The sequence below is a fragment of the Aplidium turbinatum genome, chromosome 13 (genome assembly GCF_918807975.1).
Source record: "Aplidium turbinatum chromosome 13, kaAplTurb1.1, whole genome shotgun sequence".
Classification (NCBI taxonomy): Eukaryota; Metazoa; Chordata; class Ascidiacea; order Aplousobranchia; family Polyclinidae; genus Aplidium; species Aplidium turbinatum.
Window position 1 is genome coordinate 8,147,956 of NC_137484.1, and position 23,694 is coordinate 8,171,649.

The following is a 23,694-nucleotide window of genomic DNA, read 5'->3' on the forward strand; positions in this document are numbered from 1 at the left end:
AGCATTAGGTTTGGTAGTATTTTTGAAGTAAAGGTAAAGCTACTTGATTCTAATCATGATCAACACTGGGTAAGAATTTAATTTTTGTTGATTTAAAATAATATAGGCTTACACGTTACTTTTGCTTTAAATCAGAAAGTAGCCTACCTAGTGAAAGTATAACCGAAGAAAATGTAACACATTTTCGCCACCTCTGCAGTGGTAAAAAAGTAGTACCGTAGCATTGCTATTGCAGCCATTAATCTAACAAAAACGTATCGTTACCAAAAAACTAGGGTTATACTTGTAAGGGCTTGTAACACAGAACCGGTTACTGAGATGGACAGAGTGAACTTTTCGATTGTTGAAGTGTTGTTGCCAGGGAATTATTCCATCCATTAGGGGACGCTGAATGGAGAGCAGTCCTTAGAATACCTTGCTGAAGTACATACCTCAAGAGTCGAACCACTGCCACTTGATCTTGAAGCTTCTTCGTCCACAAAGTCACGCGCTATCCAATTTTCAAACCCATTTTAACTTCACAAGTAGAAATAACTGTAGCAATGTACCTAGCATGTGCTGCTGTTTGTCTGAATAACAGTAGCATGTTATATTTCATTGACTGGTAGCGGTGGTCTTTTGGTGTGTCTTATTATTGTAAGGTTTGCGATAGCGAGCTACTTTTAAAGTAGGCTAGCAGATGCCCTCCTTTGTCGATTTCATAGGTTGGGCGGCCCCGTATTGGCCCGGTATTACACTTTTCTAAAATTTTATAGTATTTCACAGGGTGGGTTTTATTAAAAATGTAACAACTCTGTCTTATTGCCATAACAATTTTTTAGTCCGAGGGAAGGGTGATGCACCCTAACGTCTATTTTTCTATTGTTTGCAATTTTGAATTGCACATTTATGTATCAATAAGTGCTTATATGAATACGCAATGCATATATAATTTATATTTTTTTAATTTTTTATCTACACTGGATGTGAATGTCAACTCTAAATTAAGATGAAATCTTTAGAAAACTTGCTGGCTATACTGTGTTCATTACTGGTGCAAGCAGAGGCATTGGAAAAAGTATTGGTCTTAAAGCAGCAAAGGATGGTGCAAATGTTGTCATAGCTGCCAAAACTGCTCAAGCTCATCCAAAGTTGCCAGGCACTATTTATACAGCAGCAAAAGAAAGTAAGCAGTTTATTTTAGCAGAACTTGTTGGTTGTGTTTATTTTCATGTAATTTTAATACCTAACATTGAACTTGGTAACTAATTGATCATCAGGCCTTAAAACTCGTGTTTTTTTCCGGCAGCCATCGTGGCCTACTGAGAGCTCCTTCTCGGCGGCTAAATCTGTGCGCTTGGAGGCCAAAATACAATAACGATAACACAAGTAAATAGCATTAAACTTGCAACAATGTTAAAATGATCACTTAGCGTTGTTGAAGTCTGGGCGACGTCCTGCAATAGAACCGTTGTACCACGCATTAAATGCTTTATCGGGATTGTAATCCGGTATTGCGGGACCATCTAACGACCCTAAATTGTTTTAACTGCTCGCAGCTCAGTAAATTGTTTCAACTGCATACCGCCTTTCATAAAACCTGACCATTTATTCCGTTATGATGTCACCATTGAGGGTGTGAAGTGACTAACCCACAGCGTTCTCAACTATGAAGACACGTGTTTTACCCACAGAGTCAACTAACCTAATTCTCCTTTTTAACAACGATTTAATGTCCGACAACATTGAATCGATATAAAAACGACAATATTGCCAGCCGATGTAAATTAGCACTTCGGATTAACACTTCGTTAAAATAAACATCGGGAATTGCAAACAAGACTTACAGCGCTGGTGATCGCAGCTGGATATATTCAATACAACAGTAGTGACTATGATGCGCTGACCTAATTCTGCGTCACTCTTTGATACTATATATTTTCGACATTTAATCCACGATCATTCTATTGCGAAATTAAATAATTGGCTAGAAGAAACCGGCGGCCAAACTTGGCCGACGGAGGAGGTAACACAGGCGGTCATTCAAGCGCTACTTAGCGGCCATGGCTGCGATGGCCGCCGGCTGCTTTAAGGCTTGGATCATATATATAGTAATAATGGTTGGTTGATTGATTGAATCTTTACTCTCGGACTGGGAAAGCTTCTTGCAGAGCTTAATCCTGGCAGTTTCGCATACTTGTAGAAGCTTTGAATCACTGACGCAGGCCCGGTCACCGATATTGACAGAGTGAAGTTTCTGGTTATTGAAGTCTTGTTGCTGAGGAATTATTCCATCCATTAGATGCCGCTGAATGGAGAGCAATCCTTAACATGCGTTGCTCAAGCACACACCCCGAGAGTCGAACCAGCGCCGCTGTTGATCTTGAAGTTTCTTTGTTCCAGAAGTGACACGCTAACCAATTGAGCTATCGGAGCAGTTGGATTTGAATCTTTATTCTCGGACTGACAAAGCCTTGATAGGTTATTCCTGGTAGTTTTGCATACTTGTAGAGGCTTTTGACGCAGGACCAGTTACCGAGATTGACAGAGTGAAATTTTCGATTGTTGAAGTCATGTTGCTGGGGTATTATTCTAGATCTATTAGGTGCAACTGAATGGAGAGTAATCCTTAGAATGCGTTGCTCAAGCGCACAGTTGCACACCCTGAGAGTCAAACCAGCTTCTTCATTCACGAAGTCATGCGCTTACCAACTGAGCTATTGGGGTGGACATGATAAGTTAATATCTATATAATAGTTAGTAGTAACTAGTTAATATCCTGTTATAGTATTTCATATGATCAATTTTAAAAGTTTGCATTTTAAGCGGTGGTTTTTATATGTTTAACAAAGCTATGGCTGCAAAAACATTTAACCATCATGGCATTAATCAAAGCTGGTAGAGCGAACATGATTTTTTTACTTTCATTTACAAACTTTTTATGATAATGTAGTACAATTGTTAATCAATTCTGTTTTTATTATTCTCTAAAATAATCAGACACACTAAAAAAAGTTATATGCGAGAGTGGAAGCTCTCTGTGTTGAATTGATCAGCAAGGCAAGTCGAACCTTGTGTTCTGTCAGAAACAGCTTAGGTTTGTAGTACCGAAATAAAGCAAAATCCCGAAAACGAGTTTAGCTGTTTCATGCCACAAGAGGTCTAACAATCAAATGTTTTTTTTTAGCTATCAGAATGAAATATTATTTCAATGCATCATCATAGTTTCATGTCTACTTGCCAATTAATTACAGTACTGGTATATATTGATTGTTTTATTGTAGATAAGATAAATACTTTAGCAAGATTAATCTTTTGAAATCCTGAAATTTGAAGCTAACTCCGCTGTTCCTACTTCTGTAACTATATAATATACATACTAGTTTGGAATACTTTTGTGTACTCTGTCAATTGTTCTATATTTTGCTTTTCTTAGTTGAAGATGCAGGTGGGAAATGCCTGCCTTGTGTTGTGGATGTGCGTGATGAAAAAACGGTCGAAGCTGCTGTTGATGAAGCAGTAAGAACGTTTGGCGGAATTGATATTCTTGTCAACAATGCCAGTGCTATTAGTTTAACCGGCACCCAAGCAACGCCAATGAAAAAGTATGATCTGATGAATCAAATCAATGCAAGAGGAACATATTTGTGGTTAGTGATAATATTTAAGGCTGCTTATAAACACCTTCAATGCATTTTGTGTTTTCATGTATTATACTGTAAGATACTGTACTTTTTGTTATTTTTTGCCATTTTTTGGACATTTTGTCCTGTACTGTTCAAGCAACAAGTTAAAAGTAACAGAAAATTTAACGGCATTTGATTTATTTTGCAGCTCCAAGGCATGTATTCCCCATCTTTTGAAGTCAAAAGTAAATGGCAAGACACCTCATATTCTTAACATCAGTCCTCCTTTATCGATGAAGCCAATATGGTTCAAAAATCACACAGCCTACACCATTGCCAAGTACGGAATGTCCATGTGCGTTCTTGGAATGGCTGCCGAGTTTGAAGAACAAGGAGTAGCTGTGAATGCTCTTTGGCCGAAAACGGGTACATCAATCTATTGACTTACTAGGCTTAGAGCTGTTGCTGCCAAACAGCTACTGAAGCTAAACATTTTGTGCATAAAACTACAATCGTTCTGGTTTATCAGTATTGGTAATGTCTGCCAGTTTTGAGTATTAATATGGGCTGAATTGTGCGGTGTGTATAGAGACAGTATTAAAATTTAATTTTAAGGTTTTAAATCGGCTTCTGAAAATCTTGTATGTTACGTTTCGATTCGTGCACACAACCAAACGAAATTTCATAGGTGCACAAACAATCAAAGTATCATGACATTGAATATTTTTATTTTGCACATGTCCTGTTCACAAGTCAAATACCATGGTTTCCACTTTCCATTATCACGCTCTCGATGTTGGTGGAAATGCTGCATTTTTACTGTTTTCTGGGTTTTAGCATATTTCACTCATTAACCATATCTTTTCTCAGCATTTAAGTTTCATAAGGTTTTCCTTTAAGCATCAGAGTTTAACTCCAGACCTGGTACGACTAAGAATTCAACTTCTGCAATGTCACTAAGACAATATTGGACCACTAACTTTAGTTTAGTTCAATAGGTGACTATGATCAAACAAAAGCTTAACAAAACATCGTCATCATCTGGTAAATATTTCGCGCTGTCACAATTTATGAACTCACTGACTTCGTACTCCCACAAAATTTAAACTTAACACCTTTGTGGACAACTTTAAAACGAAATTGAAAGTCTTTGGCTTTGCGAAAAAAAACTTGACTTTGTGTAATGAACTCCAATTTTTTTGTCTTGGTTTCTATTTATTTTCACGTTTGAAACAAAAACAATATGCATTAAAATGCCATAACGTTCACACTTGCGTGGCCTTGCGCAATCGCATTGTTCTTTGAAAATTAGGTGTTATTACTTGTTATGGTTTAAGGTTGTTAGACCACTCGGCATGCGACAACTCAGTTGGTGCTTCAACTGAGCAATGTCAGCTACAGTCCAAGTCAGCAAATGAGATTCACTTACTTAGTTCGGACTTTCTTGGTCGTCGCTTGCTATACTGAATTTGCTGACTTGTGACATTCCAAGTTTCATCTTGCTCAGTTTCATCATTTGCCAACTGCAGCCACTTGCTGAAATGTTGCTAGCTCAGGTGTCACTTGCTCAACTGCCATTTGTTCAGTTCACAATTGTTGACTTGTTGGAGACTCCGTTTCGAATATTGGTATCAGTGTGAATGATCCAATTATCAGAACAGAACTGTTATGGGATGGCGTATATTAGCCAACACGAATCTTGACTAAAAATTCTTTAATTTTGTAATTAATAATTCTTTACAGTAAGCAAAGCAATAGTACTTGATTATTCATACCATGTTTCATGCTGAGTGATCTGTTAGTATTGCATTAAAATGCTTAACATGCTCTGATACTTGCTGTGTGGATCGCAGAATTATTTGTTTATTTAATGGTTTAGCAGTTTTTGACAGTAGCTATCTTGTTTGTCCATCCAAGAACGTGAATGTGCATTGTTGTGTAAAGGTTGTTGCAGGAAAACTTTTACTGCCGTTTGGTCTCGTTTTACTACAAATCTATCGAATTTCAGCTATTCTTACTGCTGCTATGGAAATGCTAGGAGGTAAAGGAGCCGCCGCTCAATGTCGCAAGCCGGAGATAATGGCGGATGCTGCATATGCAATCTTTCTGAAGGACTCTTGCACTGGAAAATTCCTTATTGATGACGAAATTTTAGCAGCTGAAGGCATCACTGACTTCGATCAATATGCGGTGGACCCTGGTATGCACCGTATACAGTAATACAGTATAACAAATGTATATTCCAGGGATTAATTGTAGCAATTGCAAACAAAATGCTCCATACAGCAAACAAAGTTAAACCAATTACAGTAAGACTAACTTGGATGACTTGTGTGCTACCTAAGATTTCATGTCAAATAACAATCATCAGGCGCAACGCTCGTTCGAAAGAAAATTTATTCTATTTGAATAGGTGGTGCGCCTAAGTTTAATGGTTGTCATCTAATGTGTAACCTTAGTTAGGCAATTGAACATAAATATTCATATATTTTAAGTAACATAGCCCATATTGTCATGCTTTTCCTATTTTCGACTTGTTACCTTTTCTTGTATTTCTGACGGTGGCTGCTTGACTCGAAGACCTTCCAGGTCACTTCGTCGCCCCCCCCCTCCCAGTTGCAGTGCCCACACATTCTACGCGACATTTGTTTTATTTGACATCGCTTTATGAATGTGTGTAATAATACTCGCAACAAATAAACTAATCAATCAATATATGGATTATAAAATAGGTACCGAAAGCATTTTGCAGATCCATATGCTAAGCTTATTTTAGCTTCTTAATACGATTGGTTATTGCACTTCAATTTATGTCGCTATGTTTCCGTTTGCGATAGCTTGCTGCATTACGTATCAGCATGTCAGCACATTCTCTGATTTCGAAGTTTGAGCTGAAGTGTTTTTTAAATTGACTAAGACATTATTTAAGAAAGCTTTCAAAACGTCTCCAGTAGCAAAACGTGAATCTCGTCAATTGTGATATTTTTGCAGGCAAACCGTTGATTCTTGACTTTTTCCTTGAAAACTCTGAAGCGGAATTTCTGGAGCAATTGCAAGATCAAGTCCTTGAGGGAAAGGCCAATTCCTCTAAACGCAATCCTGGTGTAACCGCTGTCTTTGACAACATTAAAAAAGCTCTAAGTCCATCCTTGGTTGCTAAAGTGGGCGGGGTTTTCAAGTTCAAATTAACTGGTATGTATCATTAAGAGGTTTATGGGGCTTCGTATGTGTGTTATTTCAGTATTAAAAATTGAGGCGGTGGGACTCAATTTAGTGTTCTCAATATCCTACGTCAAAAACGTAAAATCGTATAATTTGGTGCACTACAAACACAGAAACTTAATTGTCAGCTTACTACCCTTGTATTAAAAAGGGAATGTAATATACATTCTCGGATTATGTTCATTTTCACAAATTTTCCTCAACCACTACTGTCAGTAGCTGTCGTTTTTTTCTTTTTCATTTTATCTTACATGCGCTTTTATTTGATTTACGTGACTAACACCTCTCTTTTTTTCGTTTTGCTAAAAAAAAAAAAACGGTTTCCACTCTGAAGCATTTTGATCAGCCAGCGGTTTGCAGCGCCCCCTCCATTTTTCTCTTTAGTCTTTAGATTTCTGTTGGTTTTGTCTCTTCGTCTTTCTATGTTTGTTTTGGTATTTCCTCATTCAACATCATTTTTTTAAAAAACGTAAACTCTTACAATTTCAATTGTTAAATGCCATTCTTCTTCGGTCAGGGGGAGATACTATTGACACTTGGGTGCTGGATTTAAAGAACGGCAGTGGAGCGTTATCACACGGGGACGGAGACGCCGACTGTGACATGACCATGTCAACTGATGACTTTGTGAGCATGTTCCGTGGCGAACTTAACTCGACATCCGCGTTCATGAGTGGCAAGTTAAAAATCGGCGGAAACATGATGATGGCCATGAAATTAGAACAATTGATGAAGGACATGCCAAAGTCGAAGTTGTAGACAACTCTATGTTGTTTAATGGTTAGGAGATTACGACCTGTAATTTGCTATTCTATTGTGATAATTTCTTTACCTACACACTATCAGTTTTTTAAATAGTGTAAAATGGGTAAGAGCTAATCAATTAAGTTGTTTGAAAACTAAGAATTACTGTTTTTATTGCAAAAACGTTGTGCTGTAATTCCATTTTGCTCTATCCAACCTATTTTGAATATTGATTGTTTACCAATAAAATTCCACATATAGCCTACTGTTCAAAGTAACTGCGCAGACCGAAAGTTTTTTTTTAATTTTTAGATTTATTAAAGAGTTTATCCCTTCCAATCAAGCAAGGCGCAAAAATGTGTTTTTCCATAAGATGAAGTTGAAAAGTGTTCAGGGTTGATTAAATTGTAGACCTCTTCAGTAAATACACTTGTTTGTGAGAAACATAACAAGTTTTTGCTGCTGCGTATGTTTCTAACGTTGTTGCTTGTCATTTGCAAGATTCGCTTCAACTTCAAGCTCGTGAATTGTGTTGTGCCTCAGAATGATCAAGATTGCTATTTCTGAATAAATTTGTTTAATTTTTGCTTTGGTGTTTCTTTCAAAAAAGCAAAACTTTATTTTCTAAAATACGAAAGAATTCTTTTATCAGAAATCTGTGTCTTTTATGTCTACATCTCTAAGAGGCTATAAAGAAAATGTGTGATAACTGATAATGTAGGCAAAATTCAATAATTTGGTCCCGCATTTGATGTAGACCGAGGGTTCTTATTCATGGGTATGTGCATCTCTTCGGCTGGAGACACGAGATGTAGGTTATTTCTTGCAGAAAAAGACAATGTACGAGAGCTGGAGGGGCGAGATGTCGTTGAAAATCTTTGCACCCGTGACTTCAGTAAGAGCATCCTTGGAGCTTCTGTCAGTGATTGCAGTAAAGGGTACAAAGAGATTTACCATATTGTGTGAAGTGTGATAGCCTACTGTTAGCAACCTTGCGTAAACTCAGCTGCCCAGTCCAGCGGCTATAATTTATCTTTTGAAGAATATCGCCTATCGGTACCTCATGGTCTTGACTCAAACAGTAGCCCATGGTTTAAATCGTAAGCTATCAGTTAATTCGATACGTAACACGGCTTAACCTTACCCTATCATGATAAATTGCAAACGTGTTATGGTCATTGGTTGATCAGCTCGAAAGCAAATTTATATTTGCGCTGAAATAAGCGATGCTAATTCATCAGCGCATGCCCACTACACCACAGTTTTAACCTCCCAGTTTATAAGTTCTGCTGGTTGAACAAAAGATGCAAGGAAAACGAGAGCTTGCTGTCTTCCGTATTTATCAAAAACCTGACTCAAGATCAATCGGCGCTGGTTCGGCTCTAGGGGTTTGCGCTCGAGCAACGTAGCCTAACTCGGGACTACTCTCCATTCAGCGGCACCTAGTGGATGGACTAACTCACAGACCACGATACTTCAACTCCACTCTGTCCATCTTGGTAGCCTAACTGGCCCTATCAACTGGTTCCAAAGCCTCTACAACAGGGGTGTAAAAGCTTTTTCCCAGGTGGGCCAGATTTGATCATGTGGAAGTGCCCGCGGCCAACTTCCTCTTACAATCTTGTTTTACGTAAAAAATGCATATAATGTAGTCTAACTTAATATTGTATAATTTAATTTCTTTTTCATGCAACCAAGCTATATGCATGTGTAAGTATTTTGTTGTAGTGTAGGCTATACTGTACATATAATGGGATATGATAAGTTAGGTAACTTAGGTTGTGTATATAAGTTGTCTGCTTTTCCATAAGAAATTACCAGGTCCAGTCCAGTTCGAGGTTAGTACCGAGTACGCGAGTAGTACTAACATGCATGTGAATATATGAATATGAATGCAGTGAATATCTAGGCCTGATGCTAATAGCGCAATGCAGGTTATCATACCAAGATTTCTTAAATTACTATCGGTGCCAATTGTCATTTTACAATAAACAGAAATCATTTACAATAAATCGAACCCCTTCTAATGTCAGACGTAATAAAAGCGTTTGTATTTCCTTCTTTAAGTATCCCTGGCTGACATGCATTATTTTTTCTGTGAAGGTCAGAAAAACAAACTGAACTAAATGTGAGACCAGAGCCAGGTGAGACATCCAAGTCTGTTTTTAGTGCTACCGTGTTTGACCTTGACGCTTTTTCATTAAAAATCCTAAATGCAGCGGTTACTGTGGGACTCAGTAGCTCAACTCAAATCCTTTGCAAAGTTTTGGGAATTTTCGCGCACTTTTTGTTTATTTAGCCTGGGCTAGCGACTGTTTTCTGCTGATAGCCTACTGTGGTGGAAGTTGGAACCATTGCATTTGTAAGCTAGTTTGAGGCCTACTTACCAATTGATTAAATTTTTTTCTTCGTGTTACAGTTATTTAGACTGGCTTGGTAGATTTTAAACATCTTGTCATGCTGCACATGGTATTATAATAGGTAGGTTCAAAATAATGAGTGGCAGGCTATACTTTTCCAATAATGCAATGCTGGTTGGACTCCTGCCTTAGACTAGTTAAAAAGGCACTGCTCACCTCTACATAAATTGCCTGAGTGTACGGTACTTGCTGAAAAAATGGTAGGAAAAAGAACAGGCCGCTTTTGGCATTTATTTTCGACCATTGGTGCCATCTTCAATTGCAAAATATTTAAAAATTTGAGAAGTGAACACTGTGACATCGATGGTCGCAAATTAGTATATGGATCCTATAATAAAAGTTTTATTTAATAATATTAAATTAATAAAAGTTTTTAAAAATTGCACAGTGCAATCAGTGGCCAGTGCTATGGGTTGTGATAATTAATCTACTGTTGTGTGACCAAATGGATTTGTAGCTTTTGTAACAACTGTATTTTTGTAGATATTATAAAATTAACTTTACAAAAAGAGCTTTCAAAATTATGACGATAAACAACATGGATACCGAATCAACTGTATATGTTCGACCAATATGCAAAAGAATAGATTTGTCACAACGTTTTTCCAAAATTGATCTTTCATATAAAAAACAATATTCACATATCTATTTCATGAGAAGTCATCTTATGGAAGAAAGAATTAAGAAAGCTGCTCTGAAAAAGTGGGGAGAAAATGTTATTATTAAGAAACTTGCTGAAGTCAAATGTAATGAGAAATGCTGTATTGTAGGGACGTTATTTAAATCCATGGAACTTCAACCAAGCATTCTCAAGGAAATTAGTGATGAACATCATATGCAACTTCAACCTTCACGAGAGAGGTACATAAGTGAAAACGATAAATTATTTTTGGAAGATTTTATTCAGCGTATATCTGTTGTTGGAAAAATTACACCTGCTCAAACCTATACCGGAAGCATTATTGCTTTGTATGGGGTAGAAAATGAAAATGGTAAATTTGAAGTAGATGAATTTACATATGCTGGTCTTCCTTCACAAGTTCCTTTGCCAGTTACTCCAGATGAAAATCAATATGTACTTCTTCTATCTGGCTTGAGTATTGGAAGTAGGAAAGAAAAAAGCATGCAAATACAAATGTTGATTGATTACATTCTTGGAATGCTTGGTGGATCAAGTGACAATGCTCTATGCTCCAAAATTGTTCATGTGATTGTGGCAGGGAATTCATTATCTAAGGAAACTTTGGACAAAGCATCTCAGTCAAAAGCAAAATATTTAACTTACAAATCTGAAGCTTCCACTGTCACAGCAATGAAAGATTTGGATTTTTTTATTTCCCAACTTGTTCCTTATGTTGGTGTGGACTTAATGTGTGGTGAAAATGATCTTTCAAATTTTATTCTTCCACAAAAACCATTACATCCTTGCTTGTTTCCACTGGCACGAAAATACCATGGAAGCACTTTCCACACATCAAGCAATCCGTTGGAATGCAAAATTGATGGTGTGCACTTTTTAGGAACATCTGGACAGAACATTGACAATATGAGAATGTACAGTGAGGTATCTGATGGACTTCAGTTGCTTTCTGATACATTGGAGTGTCAGCATATGGCGCCTACGGCTCCAGATACACTTGGTACCTTTCCATTCTATGATAATGATCCATTTATTATAAATGAATGTCCTCATGTTTACTTTTGCGGAAATCAACCAGAATTTTCATGCAAAATCAGAGAAGGCTTAGAGGGCCAAAAGATTTTATTAGTATGTGTTCCAAGTTTTGATTTGACTACATCAGCTGTACTTGTTGACATCAAAACATTGAAATGTGAAGAATTATGCATGAACATTGACATGGGTGAAGCAATGGACTTGCCTGAAGCAAGCCCTCAGCACTGAAACTGTTCATTTGAACTATGATTTCATTGGCATAATCTCATTGTTAATTCTTAACTGCCCCTATTGTCTAAATTTTTAAGATTACAAGTGTACCAGTTTTTATGATATTCAGCAATGTCATAGGTCGTGGAAACGTTCCTGCATTAAATTTAATTTTGATTTATTCTGTAACTCATGATCTTGTGATACAGTAGTTGCCTATCAAATAAACCTTTCATTTTTGTGTGCATTCAGGAATATAATATAGATAAAAAAATTTTCAGTTGTACACTACAATTTAAACCCTCTGAAACATTTTTTTACGTTTGTCTATTTTAGAATTTGGCTGCATATAGAATCAAAAACAGTTGTAAATAATGTTTGACATATATACAGTAAAACTCGGTTAATCCGGATTCGATTTGATTGGCGATTCCATCTGGATTAGGTGAAGGTCCGGATTAACCGATGACGGTTCTATCAAGCCTGACGTTACCTAGATAGAAGGGTATCGGTAAAAATCACCGAAATTGAACGCATTAGTGTGATCATCTGCCAATTCTGAGACGCGCGATCACCACATTAGAGACCCAGTGATAGAGTTCTTTTGAAATGCAGTACGGTATGCATGTAAAATGAATGTATTTGTAGACTCTGCGTCTTAACACAAGTACACACTGGCAAAAGTTACATCTTCAGACATGCGTGTCGGAATAATCTGTAGTCACTCAAAGCTTTTGAAAACAGTTACCGAAGATGAGTTTTTATGGAAAACTTACAAAAAATCGGGAAAATCCGGATAAAGCCATAGAGAAAGCGCAACTTTTGTTCGGAATAGGCAAAGATCCGGATTAAATAATCCGGATAATCCAAAGCTGTTTCTCAAGGAAAAGATTACAAATCATTTGTACTTCCAGTTTTATCCGGATTAGGCGAAGATCCGGATTAACCGAGTTCTACTGTATATCCAAAATTTGTTTTTATGGTTTACTCTTAATTTGCTGTATTTTTGCATTGAGCCCAGAATCGTTTATTCTTTTGCCAGTGTGCTGTTTGAGGTTCTGTTGGCAGCATTTTTTTACGGCACTCTTATAGCACATATCTTGCACTAGTAATTACCTACTGCAAACAAAAGAAAAAAATTGTCAATTGTGGGGTTAAACAGTAAAGCGCTAGTAGCTGTTTACCTATGTGACTATTTCTATTGATTTGTTATATACACAGGATGTTTTTAAAAAAAAATAGTTTTTGTCCAATAGTTTCACAATCAATTTTTTGTAACTTTGCTATATGTTCACTTCAGCTAGACGTCTTGGTTAATATCTTAAAATTGTTGTCAGAATGGCTGACTTTTCACAATTTTCTTCTGGATCCGGAAGTGTAGAAACTATGACGTTATCTTCTACATTGTCAAGCATAGACCAAGAGATGCCTTCTCAAAGTGAGCCCATGGTTTCAGAACTTTCCACTAGCGGAGTTGAGAGTATGGAATCGAAGGATGCCACTGATTCCCATCCTATCAAAATGGTTTCTGATGAAGACCAAAAGACACTTTTTGCTGTATTACAATTTTTGCGGAAAAATAACTTAGCTAAGACTGTTGATGCTTTAGAAAAAGAAACCATCAGTGCTGGAGGTACCCTGAGTTTTCATTGTTGTTTAACGTCTTATATGATTTCATGGCTGTAAAGGATATATACGGTACCATTTTTAATGCATTTGTTTGCTCATTGATTGAAATTAGCAAGATGTATATAGTTTTGCATATGATTTTTCTCTGACTTTGAGATTAGATCATGTTTGTTGCATGCATTGGTGTGTTATTGTGGCTAAAATGATTTACTGCCATACTGGTATTTATTATTTTTATTCAAAGTATCATTGTGCTTAAATGTAATAATCTTCATTTCTGGTGATATAGATTTTAGCGGCACCAAGAAAATGATTAATATTTTTTTAAATAATGCAACAATAGCAAATCTGTTACAAACCTTATTCAACACACATATATATAATATATATCTTACAAATATTCGAGTATCACAGCAAAACAGATTATATCCTACGGTCTATGTATAGCCAAACAAATATATGGTAACCTTTTCTCTAAAAGCTTTACGAGAACATTATTACACAGCACAGTGCCCAACATCAACTTGCGACATGTAATCTTACTAAGCACACAAAGAAAAAGAAAAAAGTGTTAACCACAAAACCTATTTCAGTATTTCAGGTACTAGGGTGGTCCGTGTAAGCTGGACCAGCAAAAAAGTCCAATCAAGCGGGTGGGCTGATGATGCGTGGCTGACTGTATAATTTATAATAATTGTTGTCAAAAGCATTTTTATATAGTCAAAGTTTATAGAAACTGTTTTTACCTTGTTGAACATTTTTGAAATATTTTTATAAGAGCTCATAAACCATTTGTGTGATCTCATGAGCGGATGTGAAGTCTGTGAAACCTTTCAATACCATACTTTTTAACTATTTTTGCAACCTCTGGTAATTAGTTTAATATTTAGTTGTTTTAAGTGACATTTGTGAAATACGTTTCAGTTGAACTTAAAAGCGATCATCGAGTTGGAAATCAACTGAGCAGTGGAGAAGTTTCTTCTCTTTTATCTGCATATTCTAATGAAGCAGATCCATCTAGTTATGACGATAACTACAGGTTGGTATAATGGTATAAGTTACTACAGTGCATACACATTACACAGTTACTGTAAATATAAAATTGATGCTGTGTGATTTGTTTAAAAAAACTGCATGGACATCGTATAGCCTATCAACTTTCAAAGTCTGGAAAATGTACCTCATTAGCAATGGTCTGTACAGTTTACTCGTAAACCATTTCTTTGTGTGTGGTAGCAACTCACTCCATTTTATCTTGTTGCCTCCACAAGTAAACGATTTTTTTTTTTTTTATACTTTGCTGATAAGATTTGGTTCATGACTAATGAGAGCATGCTGGTTTTTTGCAAGGTGGTAAATTCCTTGTGTACGCATCAACATGACATTTTTGCTGCCAAAGCCCTCACGGCTAGACTAAAAATAAAGACTAATTTGTGTAACATTTTGTTGATACAGATTGTGATGTGGTGTTGCTTTTTATCACAGGATTCTGCAAGATTTCATAGAATCAAGTCTTGATGCATACAAATGGGAAATGGCCCAGCTTTTGCACCCTGTGTTTGTTCACATGTATTTGGAATTGATCTACAACAACCATGAAGCAAAAGGAAGAGCCTTTTTTAATAAATTTAGGTACTTGCGTTTCTTAAGTATAAGTGCAAATTGGTAAATCATACATTAAATTAAAAAATAATTAGCAATTGACTGAGAGATTAATAGCTTATATCTGCTAAAAGTTGAGCCAATTTAAAATTTGAAAGCGATATTTTGTGGATTGTAACAACTACGTTTGTCATGCAATGTTTCGTTTGTGCTTTTGTGTTTATTTACTTTCACTAAACTCAACAAGTTGGTGAGACCTTTGATTGTTTTTTGATTTTTGTCGTCTTTGGGCTGGTGATTGAACTGGACGGGAAGGCAAGGAAGCTTACCATCGTACCCACGAGGACAGCATGAAGCAATATGTGTCTTGCTTAGACAAAGCCCTGTGCTTTCGACTGGTGTCGGACCGACGTCTTTTCGAGCATCCCAGGTAGCAAATTAATCTTTTTTTACATTAATTCAACGTCTGCAGGCGTTGAATCAATGTAAACAACGATTGCTTTGATGTCCGGGATCGTACTGTTGATCCCGACAGCCTTGGAGAAACGAAACCATTAAACTATTGCGTGCTTGGTTCGTATTTGTGCCAATGACTTGTCATTTCATACTTTACACAAAGATCTTATCTTGAAATAGAGACGCACTAGAGGAATTTCACGAGGACAACTTGTACCGACTGGCCGCTGTCACCATGAAAGGTCACATGGAAGGAAACAACTATGTTTTTGCCTTGCGGAGTAACAAATTTGTAGTGAAAATGTCGAGGGACGCAAATGCAATGCTTCTCAGATGCCTTGAAGTTAGTTAAAACGATAAATTGTGTTGCTTAATTATTTGAGTATGGGTGCGATTAATACTAAATGTTGACTTGAGGCGATATACATTTTTGACTATTGAAATTAATACAGTCTTTTGATTGCTTTTAGACTGCACGATATAAACGTATGTCGCACTACTAAGCTTAACTGGATTAACCCTCGTTGTTTTAAGCCCCAAGAGCTGACTGTATTGTACGGGGTGACTTGTCCACAACAGTATGACTATTTTCAACATAAGCATTTCGACATCAAATGTCTTGTGTGTTTCTTTTTTTCACTTCAACAAATTTTACCCTTTTAGGATAAGAACATTCCTATTGTAGAAAATACTATTTCCTCCCACATTAGCATTGACGTTTACGATGGACTGCCCAGAACACAAACGCAGATACGAGCAAGTGCTGGTGGTTTATGTGGTGAGGCAAAGTCAGACGAGAATAAGACAAAAGTAAGTTTTCTAGCAAGTTTTTACATTTAATAGTGTGATCGGTTGGACTATACGTAGTTTTTTAATTGTACTATCGATCCTATGGACACAGAGATAGAATCGTTTTAAGGAAAACTAGAAAGAATACGTATTACCGTCCATTCGATTATTATTACCCAATGATACTTGTGGTGATGTACTGTAGCCAACTGTTGAAAACATCGCCTGTTTTTAGGTCTATTACGGTCTTCTAAAAGAACCGGACATCGATATTCCTCTTGAAGATGATGATGAGCTTGAGGACAGTCAACAGACGGATGGAGGAGGAAACAAGTCCAAAAAGAAGAAAAAGAAAGAGTTTTTATCAAAGAAAAACAAAGCCGACCCCAATGCTCCTGCTCTTACAAGGATACCTCTACCTGAGATTAAGGTGACTTCACATAGCATTTAGCAAGCAATCAGAAACAAAGTTGCCATAGGCTCTTTTTCACATTTGTAATTTCTTTGCTAGCTTACCAACTGCTGCTCTATGCATTCGTAAACAATATAATTTAGATACGAGTGTTGGATATTTTGAACTTTGAAACTCTGGGATATGAATGCTCAGTCTATTTCTTGGCGCGTATGCCACCGTGCTGCATAATGTAGCATTTTTCAGATATATCTGAGTTTTGTTCGAATCTTTAAAATCACGCGTTTTAGTCTGCCATGCTTGCAATTGCGCCAAATTTATGTCGTCTTGCTTTGCAGGACGCTGACAAATTGGAGAAAATTGCTATTGCAAAGGAGAGTTTGAAAAGAATCCGGCTCGGAGGCATGGACCGCGTTTCTCCCTCTGTATGCTGCTACACGTTTACAAACAGTTTTGGCAGTGTGACTGCCGTTGATATATGTGACGATTCATCATTGCTTGCAGCAGGTTTAAACTATTATTAACTCATTATTTTAGAAAACTGATTGAACACCCATTTTTGTGCTAGATGCAAAACGCAATGGAATCTTAAAATGCAGAAGCGCCATAAAATTGCAACTTCCTATGATCGTGTGCCATGCTGTTTGAAAGTGTGCTTAGTGTGTTTATTGAAAAATATTTTAGCACTTTTCTGAAGTATACGAAAAGTGGCATCGTTTTTTCTACCTCTCCCGATGCTACCATTCCATCACCCGTCTCTTCTTGGAAACAAGATATCAGCTTCTACTTCCATCACTGGTTACTTGCTAGGTTTTTCAAAATGGCATTTTTTCATTTTTCCACCAATGAAAACGTATCTAAAGCAAAAATGCTTCGAAAACTATCTTCAATGCTATTTTTGAACGGTTACAATATATATTTTTTATCTTATGCTATTTTTTGAACCATACTTTTATATGTTGTAGGCTAGTCTACTACTCTATTTTGAAACTGGATTTTAAAACGCCTTAGTTTTCGAAGCACTTGCTGACCATAACCAAGTTTGTGCAGTTTGAGGTTTTTACTCCTTTAAACTTAAAGTTTATGAGATGTTGCGTGTGTTGTTCCAGGTTTTCAAGATTCTCACATCCGCGTCTGGAGTCTGACTCCTCGGAGTTTAAGATCAGTCAAGTCCGCTTCGGAGCTCAACATGCTGGATAAAGAATCTGATGACATTTTTGAAAGAATGATGGATGATCACACAGGCGTGGAGTCAAAGTGAGCTTTTTCTTGAAAATAGTTAACATCCTGCAATGTACCTACATAACCTAGTTATCTTGATGAAACTGACCTTTCCATTGCAAATTTATTCAATTCCAGTCATTTAGTTTGCCAGTTTTTAATTAGATGATTTTTTTTCAGTTTTTTTTTGTGTGTTTATTTGGTCATTTTCTCGTCTTTTCGTCTGTGACTCGGACCAAATGCGTCGTACTTCTATACGAACTTTGTATCGTTTTGTCTTGTTTGCAGTGTTAATAAGATGATTAATATATTAAAATCTTTGCTCTAATCTTTCATGCATTTTTATAACGTGGTGCAGGTCCCTCTACGGACATAGTGGATCAGTTTACGCGGTCAGCATCAGTCCATGCCGGACTCTACTCGTGTCCTCATCAGAAGATGGAACTGTCAGGTAATGCGCTTAATATGTGAAGAAAGATTTTTTCATTCATAGTTTATGCTCATTTCAACAAGCAGCACCCGCAAAAACATGGATGTATGGCTTTTTGTTTCACATTTTGCAAAAAAACATTGTCTTTTAAAAACAATTACTGCAGACAGAGTGTCTGTTTTAGCCTTCTGAGTCTCATCAGTGCACTGATGTCACTGCACTGATGCAACCCAGTCCAAAGCAGAAGAATTATTTTATAAAGTGTTTCCAATGAGTGTATTTTATTGTCCAGGTTATGGAGCTTGCTCACATGGACTAACTTAATGATCTACAAAGGCCACATGTGGTCAGTTTGGGGCGCCCAGTTTTCCCCCCATGGCCATTATTTTGTATCTTGCGGCCAAGATAAGATGGCCAGAGTGTGGGTTACTGATCACCATCAACCAGTGAGAATGTTTGCAGGTTGGGGGTAGATAACTGTTGTTTGGACTGTGGAATAATTTGTTGTTTATTTTAGTTTACAATTTGTTACATTTTAACTCAGCATAGCAAGCGGCTAAGTTTGCACTCAAGACGGAAAGTGTGCTAGGTGTGTGACACGAAATTAAATATTTTTGATGGCCTGCCTGCCATGCTGATATAATCTACAGACTTTATTGGGACTAGCACCTAAATGACCTGGCGCCACAGTGCTCCGCACCTAAATATCCTGACGCCACAGTGTGCGCACCTATTTGACCGGTGCCTAGTTGTCTGCACCTAAAAGACGTGTTCCCAGTTTTGCCAAGACACCGCTAAATTATCTCTATGAATATCAATCAAACGTTCTTCAAGCACCGCCAACGCTCGGCAACACTAGGCTACTGAAACAATTCTGTTTGTTTTACTTGCCCACAAGCTACAACTACACTTCCTAGACAGCGAAATCCGTCATTTTTACTTGGATTCAGGGTCTGCAGACGTTGAATCAATGAAAAAATAACGGATTTTGGTGTCTGGATTCAAGCGTTTTGTTCACAAAAATGTAGCTTATCAAAAATTGAACAACGTTAGCCTGCAACTGCAGCAATTTACAGTAATAACAATGTCAATAAACGTGTTGTCAAAATAATTCTTCCAGGGCATCTTTCTGATGTTGATGCGGTTGCTTTTCATCCCAATTCAAATTACGTGGCCACCGGTTCCAGCGACTGCACCGTTCGTGTATGGGACGTTTCAAACGGCAACTGTGTTCGAGCCTACACTGGTCATAAGGTGAGCGATTAATCTTTTTGAATGCTAAAACTGGGGTTGCTTTATCTGCTGCGCTGCAGCTCCGCTTTACTTTTAAATCGATGTTCAGCTCTAGTCCTGCTCTCTTGTCTGTGTACTTGTGTAGCCTCTTTGGTGTTGGGATTGTAACTGCTCTTGTGTGTTCTGAAATATTTTTACTGCATGTTCAATTGTTCATTAGGGTGAGTAAAAAAAAACTTGTTCTTTCAAAACATGGTGGCAACCCCCTCGGATTATGAGGTTGGTCCTAGAAACTCCCCAAAACAAATTTGAGCAGGTTTGTTCAAGTATTCGCCAAGCAATGGCCCTTTGAAATTTTCAGTATAGGCCATATGTGAAAACGTATGGTAAAAATAAAAAAAATTTTGGTGGGGTTTTTAAGTGTTTTTTTTTATCTCTATGCCCTTGCTAACATCTAAAATAATCATTTCTGACTGAAATCACCACATATCTGGTATCAATCGGTGTTTAAAAGATACAAGAAAAGTTTAATTTGATTAAAAATAGTAGCATAGACAGACTGAAGGAAACACTGGCTTTTGTGGAGCCAAATGAACATCATGATTTTTTTGGTAGTTGTGTGGATGTCAACACCTATTTACGCATTGAAGATTCTGTTGTTGCGAAACCAACTAGACTTGGAGCCACACATTTTGCAAAGTCTTTAACAATTCTGAAAATTTGTTGCTATTTTTTATGATCCTTATTGGTTCCAGTGTCCCATTGCTTCTGAAGCGGCTGTCAATGTTTTACCTTTTTATAAGAAAATGATGGAGTATGTATAGTAACTGAATTTTCAGGAATTGCAAATGTCGCCGTACAAGCCTTCACGGGCCACATGTGGTATTTTACAGAAGAGCTGGTACCATTCGCTTTATGCTCACATCAGCTTTCCACAGAGGATAAAGAAATACTTGCTTAATGCTTACATGCTGTATCACAACTACCAAAAAAATCATGGTGTTCAATTGGCTCCACAAAAGCCAGTGTTTCCTTCGGTTTCTGCTGACACAAAATTGCATGAATTTGTTGGTGCAAGATCTGCTTTATTGTTTCATAGGCTGCAATTCAGTATGGGAGACATTGGTTTCTTGAAATATGCAGTAGAAAGATGGCCGGAGTTTCAGAATTATTAAAGATTGGAAAAAGTGATAAAGAGTATCAAAGTTGTAAACGATGTGGCAGACCGAGAAGTGAGAATACAAAGGGATTTTAACCCATGATGCAGAAGAAAGAAATGTAATTCTTTATTGCGTAGAAAGGGCAAGGCGGGATTATCCAGATTTCAAAAAAAGCCACATTGTTATCCTCCAAGATGTAATTATTGACGTATTAGGAGTTTAGTTCAGTTTCGTTTGCCTGATCTAACAGCAAATAAAAGAAACCTGGATGATGGGCGACACCTTGACGCAGTGTTCAGGCTTTCAACTAAGATTAGTTGAAAGCCTGCCCTTACAAAAATAAGCATAATATTGCCACTAAGCTTATTTTTGATCAAATTAAACTTTTCTTGTATCTTTTAAACATCGATTGATACCAGATATGTGGTGATTTCAGTTAGAAATGATTATTTTAGATGTTAGCAAGGGCATAGAGATAAAAAAATCACTTAAAAACCCCACCAAAAATTTTTTTTATTTTTACCATACGTTTTCACATATGGCCTATGCTGAAAATTTCAAAGAGCCATTGCTTGGCGAATACTTGAACAAACCTGCTCAAATTTGTTTTGGGGAGTTTCTAGGACCAACCTCATAATCCGAGGGGGTTGCCACCATGTTTTGAAAGAAAAAGTTTTTTGACCCACCCTAATGTTTTGTTCATTGTTCAATCTGTGCCTATTCTAAGGATCAGTGTTTCTCAAACTGTGTGCCTTGAGAGATTCTCAGTTGTGCCAGGAAACCTTTTGGAATTTTGAAAATAACCTAAAGGCTTTACAAATAGGCATGCAATCAAACCTTTGAAACTTGAATGCAAACTTAAAGTATTATGGCATTTGCCCTATGCCGATGCTGTGAAGGTGATTACACCATTTGTATTCAGACTTAGACAATAATTTTTTTTTTAATGCAACTTTGTTTTGTAGCAAGCGTTTCGCATTTTTTTGTTGCAGTGCAAGCTGAAATACTTTTAGAACCAGTGTTGAAGGTAGTGTGTTCTCAAGTCAAATATAATTTTTTTGTTGAAAAATGAAAATACTGCAAAAACAAAATGTGACCGTTTTGATTCAAACATGGCGAAATAGAAAAGTACCGTAAGTATATAAGCGGTTGGAAAGCATTTCTTACTCCGATAGAAAAGCGCTTGTTTTCTGGAGCACACTTTGGTAAAATCCTCAGTCTAACGTTTACAACCTTTTTTACAGAAGGTAATCACGTGTTTATCTTGGTCACCTGATGGACGTTATCTGGCTTCTGCTGGCATCGACACTGACATCATCGTTTGGGACATTGCCACCAAAGTCATGGTTGGTTTATTCAAAGGCCACAAAGCCCCAATAAACACATTGTGCTTCAGTCGAGATGGAGAAGTGTTGGCTTCCGGTGAGTTGATAAACCAGGTCGATAAACGTCAAATAAACCTTTATTAACGTCATAATTCCTTCATTGTCATATCCAAATGTGGACAGTGTTGTAGTTAGCAGCATTCATCTGTTTTCCGCTTCACTGATCACCGGCTTTACGAATACCGTTGAATTGAATGCGCTCAATTTGTTTCAGGTGGACTGGACAATTCCGTTAAGATCTGGGATTTCCAGCAGGCGATTTGGGACATAGATGCAGACGACATCGGCATGCAAAGGGGTCATGCCACCATCACCGAGAAGAACTACCTCTTGTCCGATTTCCCCACTAAAGCGACACCAGTCATACATTTGCATTTTACACGAAGAAATTTGTTGCTCGCGGTTGGTTCTTTTATGAATTCGTAACCGGAAACCCTGAGGCGAGCGAAGACGCCGAAACAAGCAACAGTTCAAGCGTGTTAGAAGAGTGGAATGATCACGCGAAGAGCATGGACTGGGATACGACCGAATGTGATGCGCATTACGTTTTGCACTAAAAATCATACAAGTTTTATATGCGCAAGCTAATTACAGTATAAACGAGAAATAGCAGTTTGTATGTAAAAAAATATAGCCTACTGTATGTGTCTGTAGCAAACCAACGTTTAGATTTTTTTCTAGCCGGCTTACAGTACGCTAGCCTACTCTAAATAATTGTGACTTTTTGATTGTAGGCTACTGCTTTTGGGACGCCGTTGGCACCGCAAACATTTACTTTTCTTACGACACAACTGTTTTAATATGGTTTTCAACCAAAATCTGCGCACTAAGGTTTACACTGAAACACTTGTTTACACCAAGTTTACAGTTTACACTGCCCGACGTCGTTATAGAAATCACGAGTCTGCCCGCTTTGGCTTCAGCACATCTTTTCTAATAAAGAAAAATCTCTCCACGCAGCACTGGAAGAAATGGGGTGTCGTATTTAATAGAGCTCGACCGATATCACTTTTTAGGCCGATACTGATATTTATGAAATTTTTAGGCCGATACCGATATATATCGGCCGATATGTATCAGCTACGAAAAATTTGTTACCAACAAAGTTATTAAGCAACAAACCAGTCCAAGAAAGTTTATGCATTAGTTGCTGTAATGGAAAAATCATTAACACTAATCACAAAAAAACACCAAACAAAAAAGAAACAACCCAGGCCTCGAAATTCGTTTTTGCTGACGGCGGACAAACGTGTCCGCCGTCTCCGAATTCTTCGCCATTTAAAAGCTATGGCTACGGTTGGGAACGCTTTTTAAAATTTCAGCGAAGGCTTTCATCAGACCAACGAGGTGCACTTGAGTCAAAGCGCCGTGTAGCTGCAATACGCCGCATGACTGATTAACTTCCACCGAACGAGGTCGTGTGGATTTTTGCGTCACAATGCTCTGGGCACGAGTCGGAAAACTTCTACACTACCGCTACTATTTTCTTTTGTGCAAAGTT

At 37.4% G+C, this 23,694-nt stretch overlaps 3 protein-coding genes across 3 annotated transcripts; all 3 read left to right on the plus strand.

Moving 5' to 3' along the window:
- On the plus strand, positions 1-8,158 carry LOC145782595 (hydroxysteroid dehydrogenase-like protein 2). The gene is made up of 7 exons (XM_082594407.1): positions 1-69; positions 1,002-1,165; positions 3,416-3,629; positions 3,814-4,031; positions 5,614-5,805; positions 6,597-6,797; positions 7,345-8,158. The coding sequence occupies exons 1-7, from the start codon at positions 56-58 to the stop codon at positions 7,584-7,586; spliced, it is 1,245 nt and encodes a 414-aa protein (XP_082450533.1). The 5' UTR covers positions 1-55; the 3' UTR covers positions 7,587-8,158.
- Positions 8,159-10,484: 2,326 nt separating this feature from the next.
- LOC145782136 (DNA polymerase delta subunit 2-like) lies at positions 10,485-13,176 on the plus strand. The gene has a single exon (XM_082593892.1). The coding sequence runs from the start codon at positions 10,515-10,517 to the stop codon at positions 11,892-11,894; it is 1,380 nt and encodes a 459-aa protein (XP_082450018.1). The 5' UTR covers positions 10,485-10,514; the 3' UTR covers positions 11,895-13,176.
- A 14-nt stretch (positions 13,177-13,190) lies between these two features.
- LOC145782137 (transcription initiation factor TFIID subunit 5-like) lies at positions 13,191-23,187 on the plus strand. The gene is made up of 13 exons (XM_082593893.1): positions 13,191-13,509; positions 14,430-14,544; positions 14,991-15,137; positions 15,744-15,906; positions 16,227-16,373; positions 16,588-16,782; positions 17,103-17,271; positions 17,874-18,021; positions 18,344-18,436; positions 18,708-18,877; positions 19,536-19,669; positions 22,053-22,230; positions 22,408-23,187. The coding sequence occupies exons 1-13, from the start codon at positions 13,215-13,217 to the stop codon at positions 22,617-22,619; spliced, it is 2,166 nt and encodes a 721-aa protein (XP_082450019.1). The 5' UTR covers positions 13,191-13,214; the 3' UTR covers positions 22,620-23,187.
- Positions 23,188-23,694: the final 507 nt, after the last annotated feature.

Excerpts from the sequence above, each read along its gene's own strand:
- LOC145782595 (XM_082594407.1), top strand. Across the intron at positions 1,166-3,415 it reads TTATACAGCAGCAAAAGAAA|TTGAAGATGCAGGTGGGAAA; the intron begins GTAAGCAGTTTA and ends TGCTTTTCTTAG. Across the intron at positions 5,806-6,596 it reads TCAATATGCGGTGGACCCTG|GCAAACCGTTGATTCTTGAC; the intron begins GTATGCACCGTA and ends ATATTTTTGCAG.
- LOC145782136 (XM_082593892.1), top strand. The coding sequence starts at position 10,515 with ATGACGATAAACAACATGGATACCGAATCAACTGTATATGTTCGACCA.
- LOC145782137 (XM_082593893.1), top strand. The coding sequence starts at position 13,215 with ATGGCTGACTTTTCACAATTTTCTTCTGGATCCGGAAGTGTAGAAACT. Across the intron at positions 15,907-16,226 it reads TGCTTCTCAGATGCCTTGAA|GATAAGAACATTCCTATTGT; the intron begins GTTAGTTAAAAC and ends TTACCCTTTTAG. Across the intron at positions 18,878-19,535 it reads ACCAGTGAGAATGTTTGCAG|GGCATCTTTCTGATGTTGAT; the intron begins GTTGGGGGTAGA and ends TAATTCTTCCAG.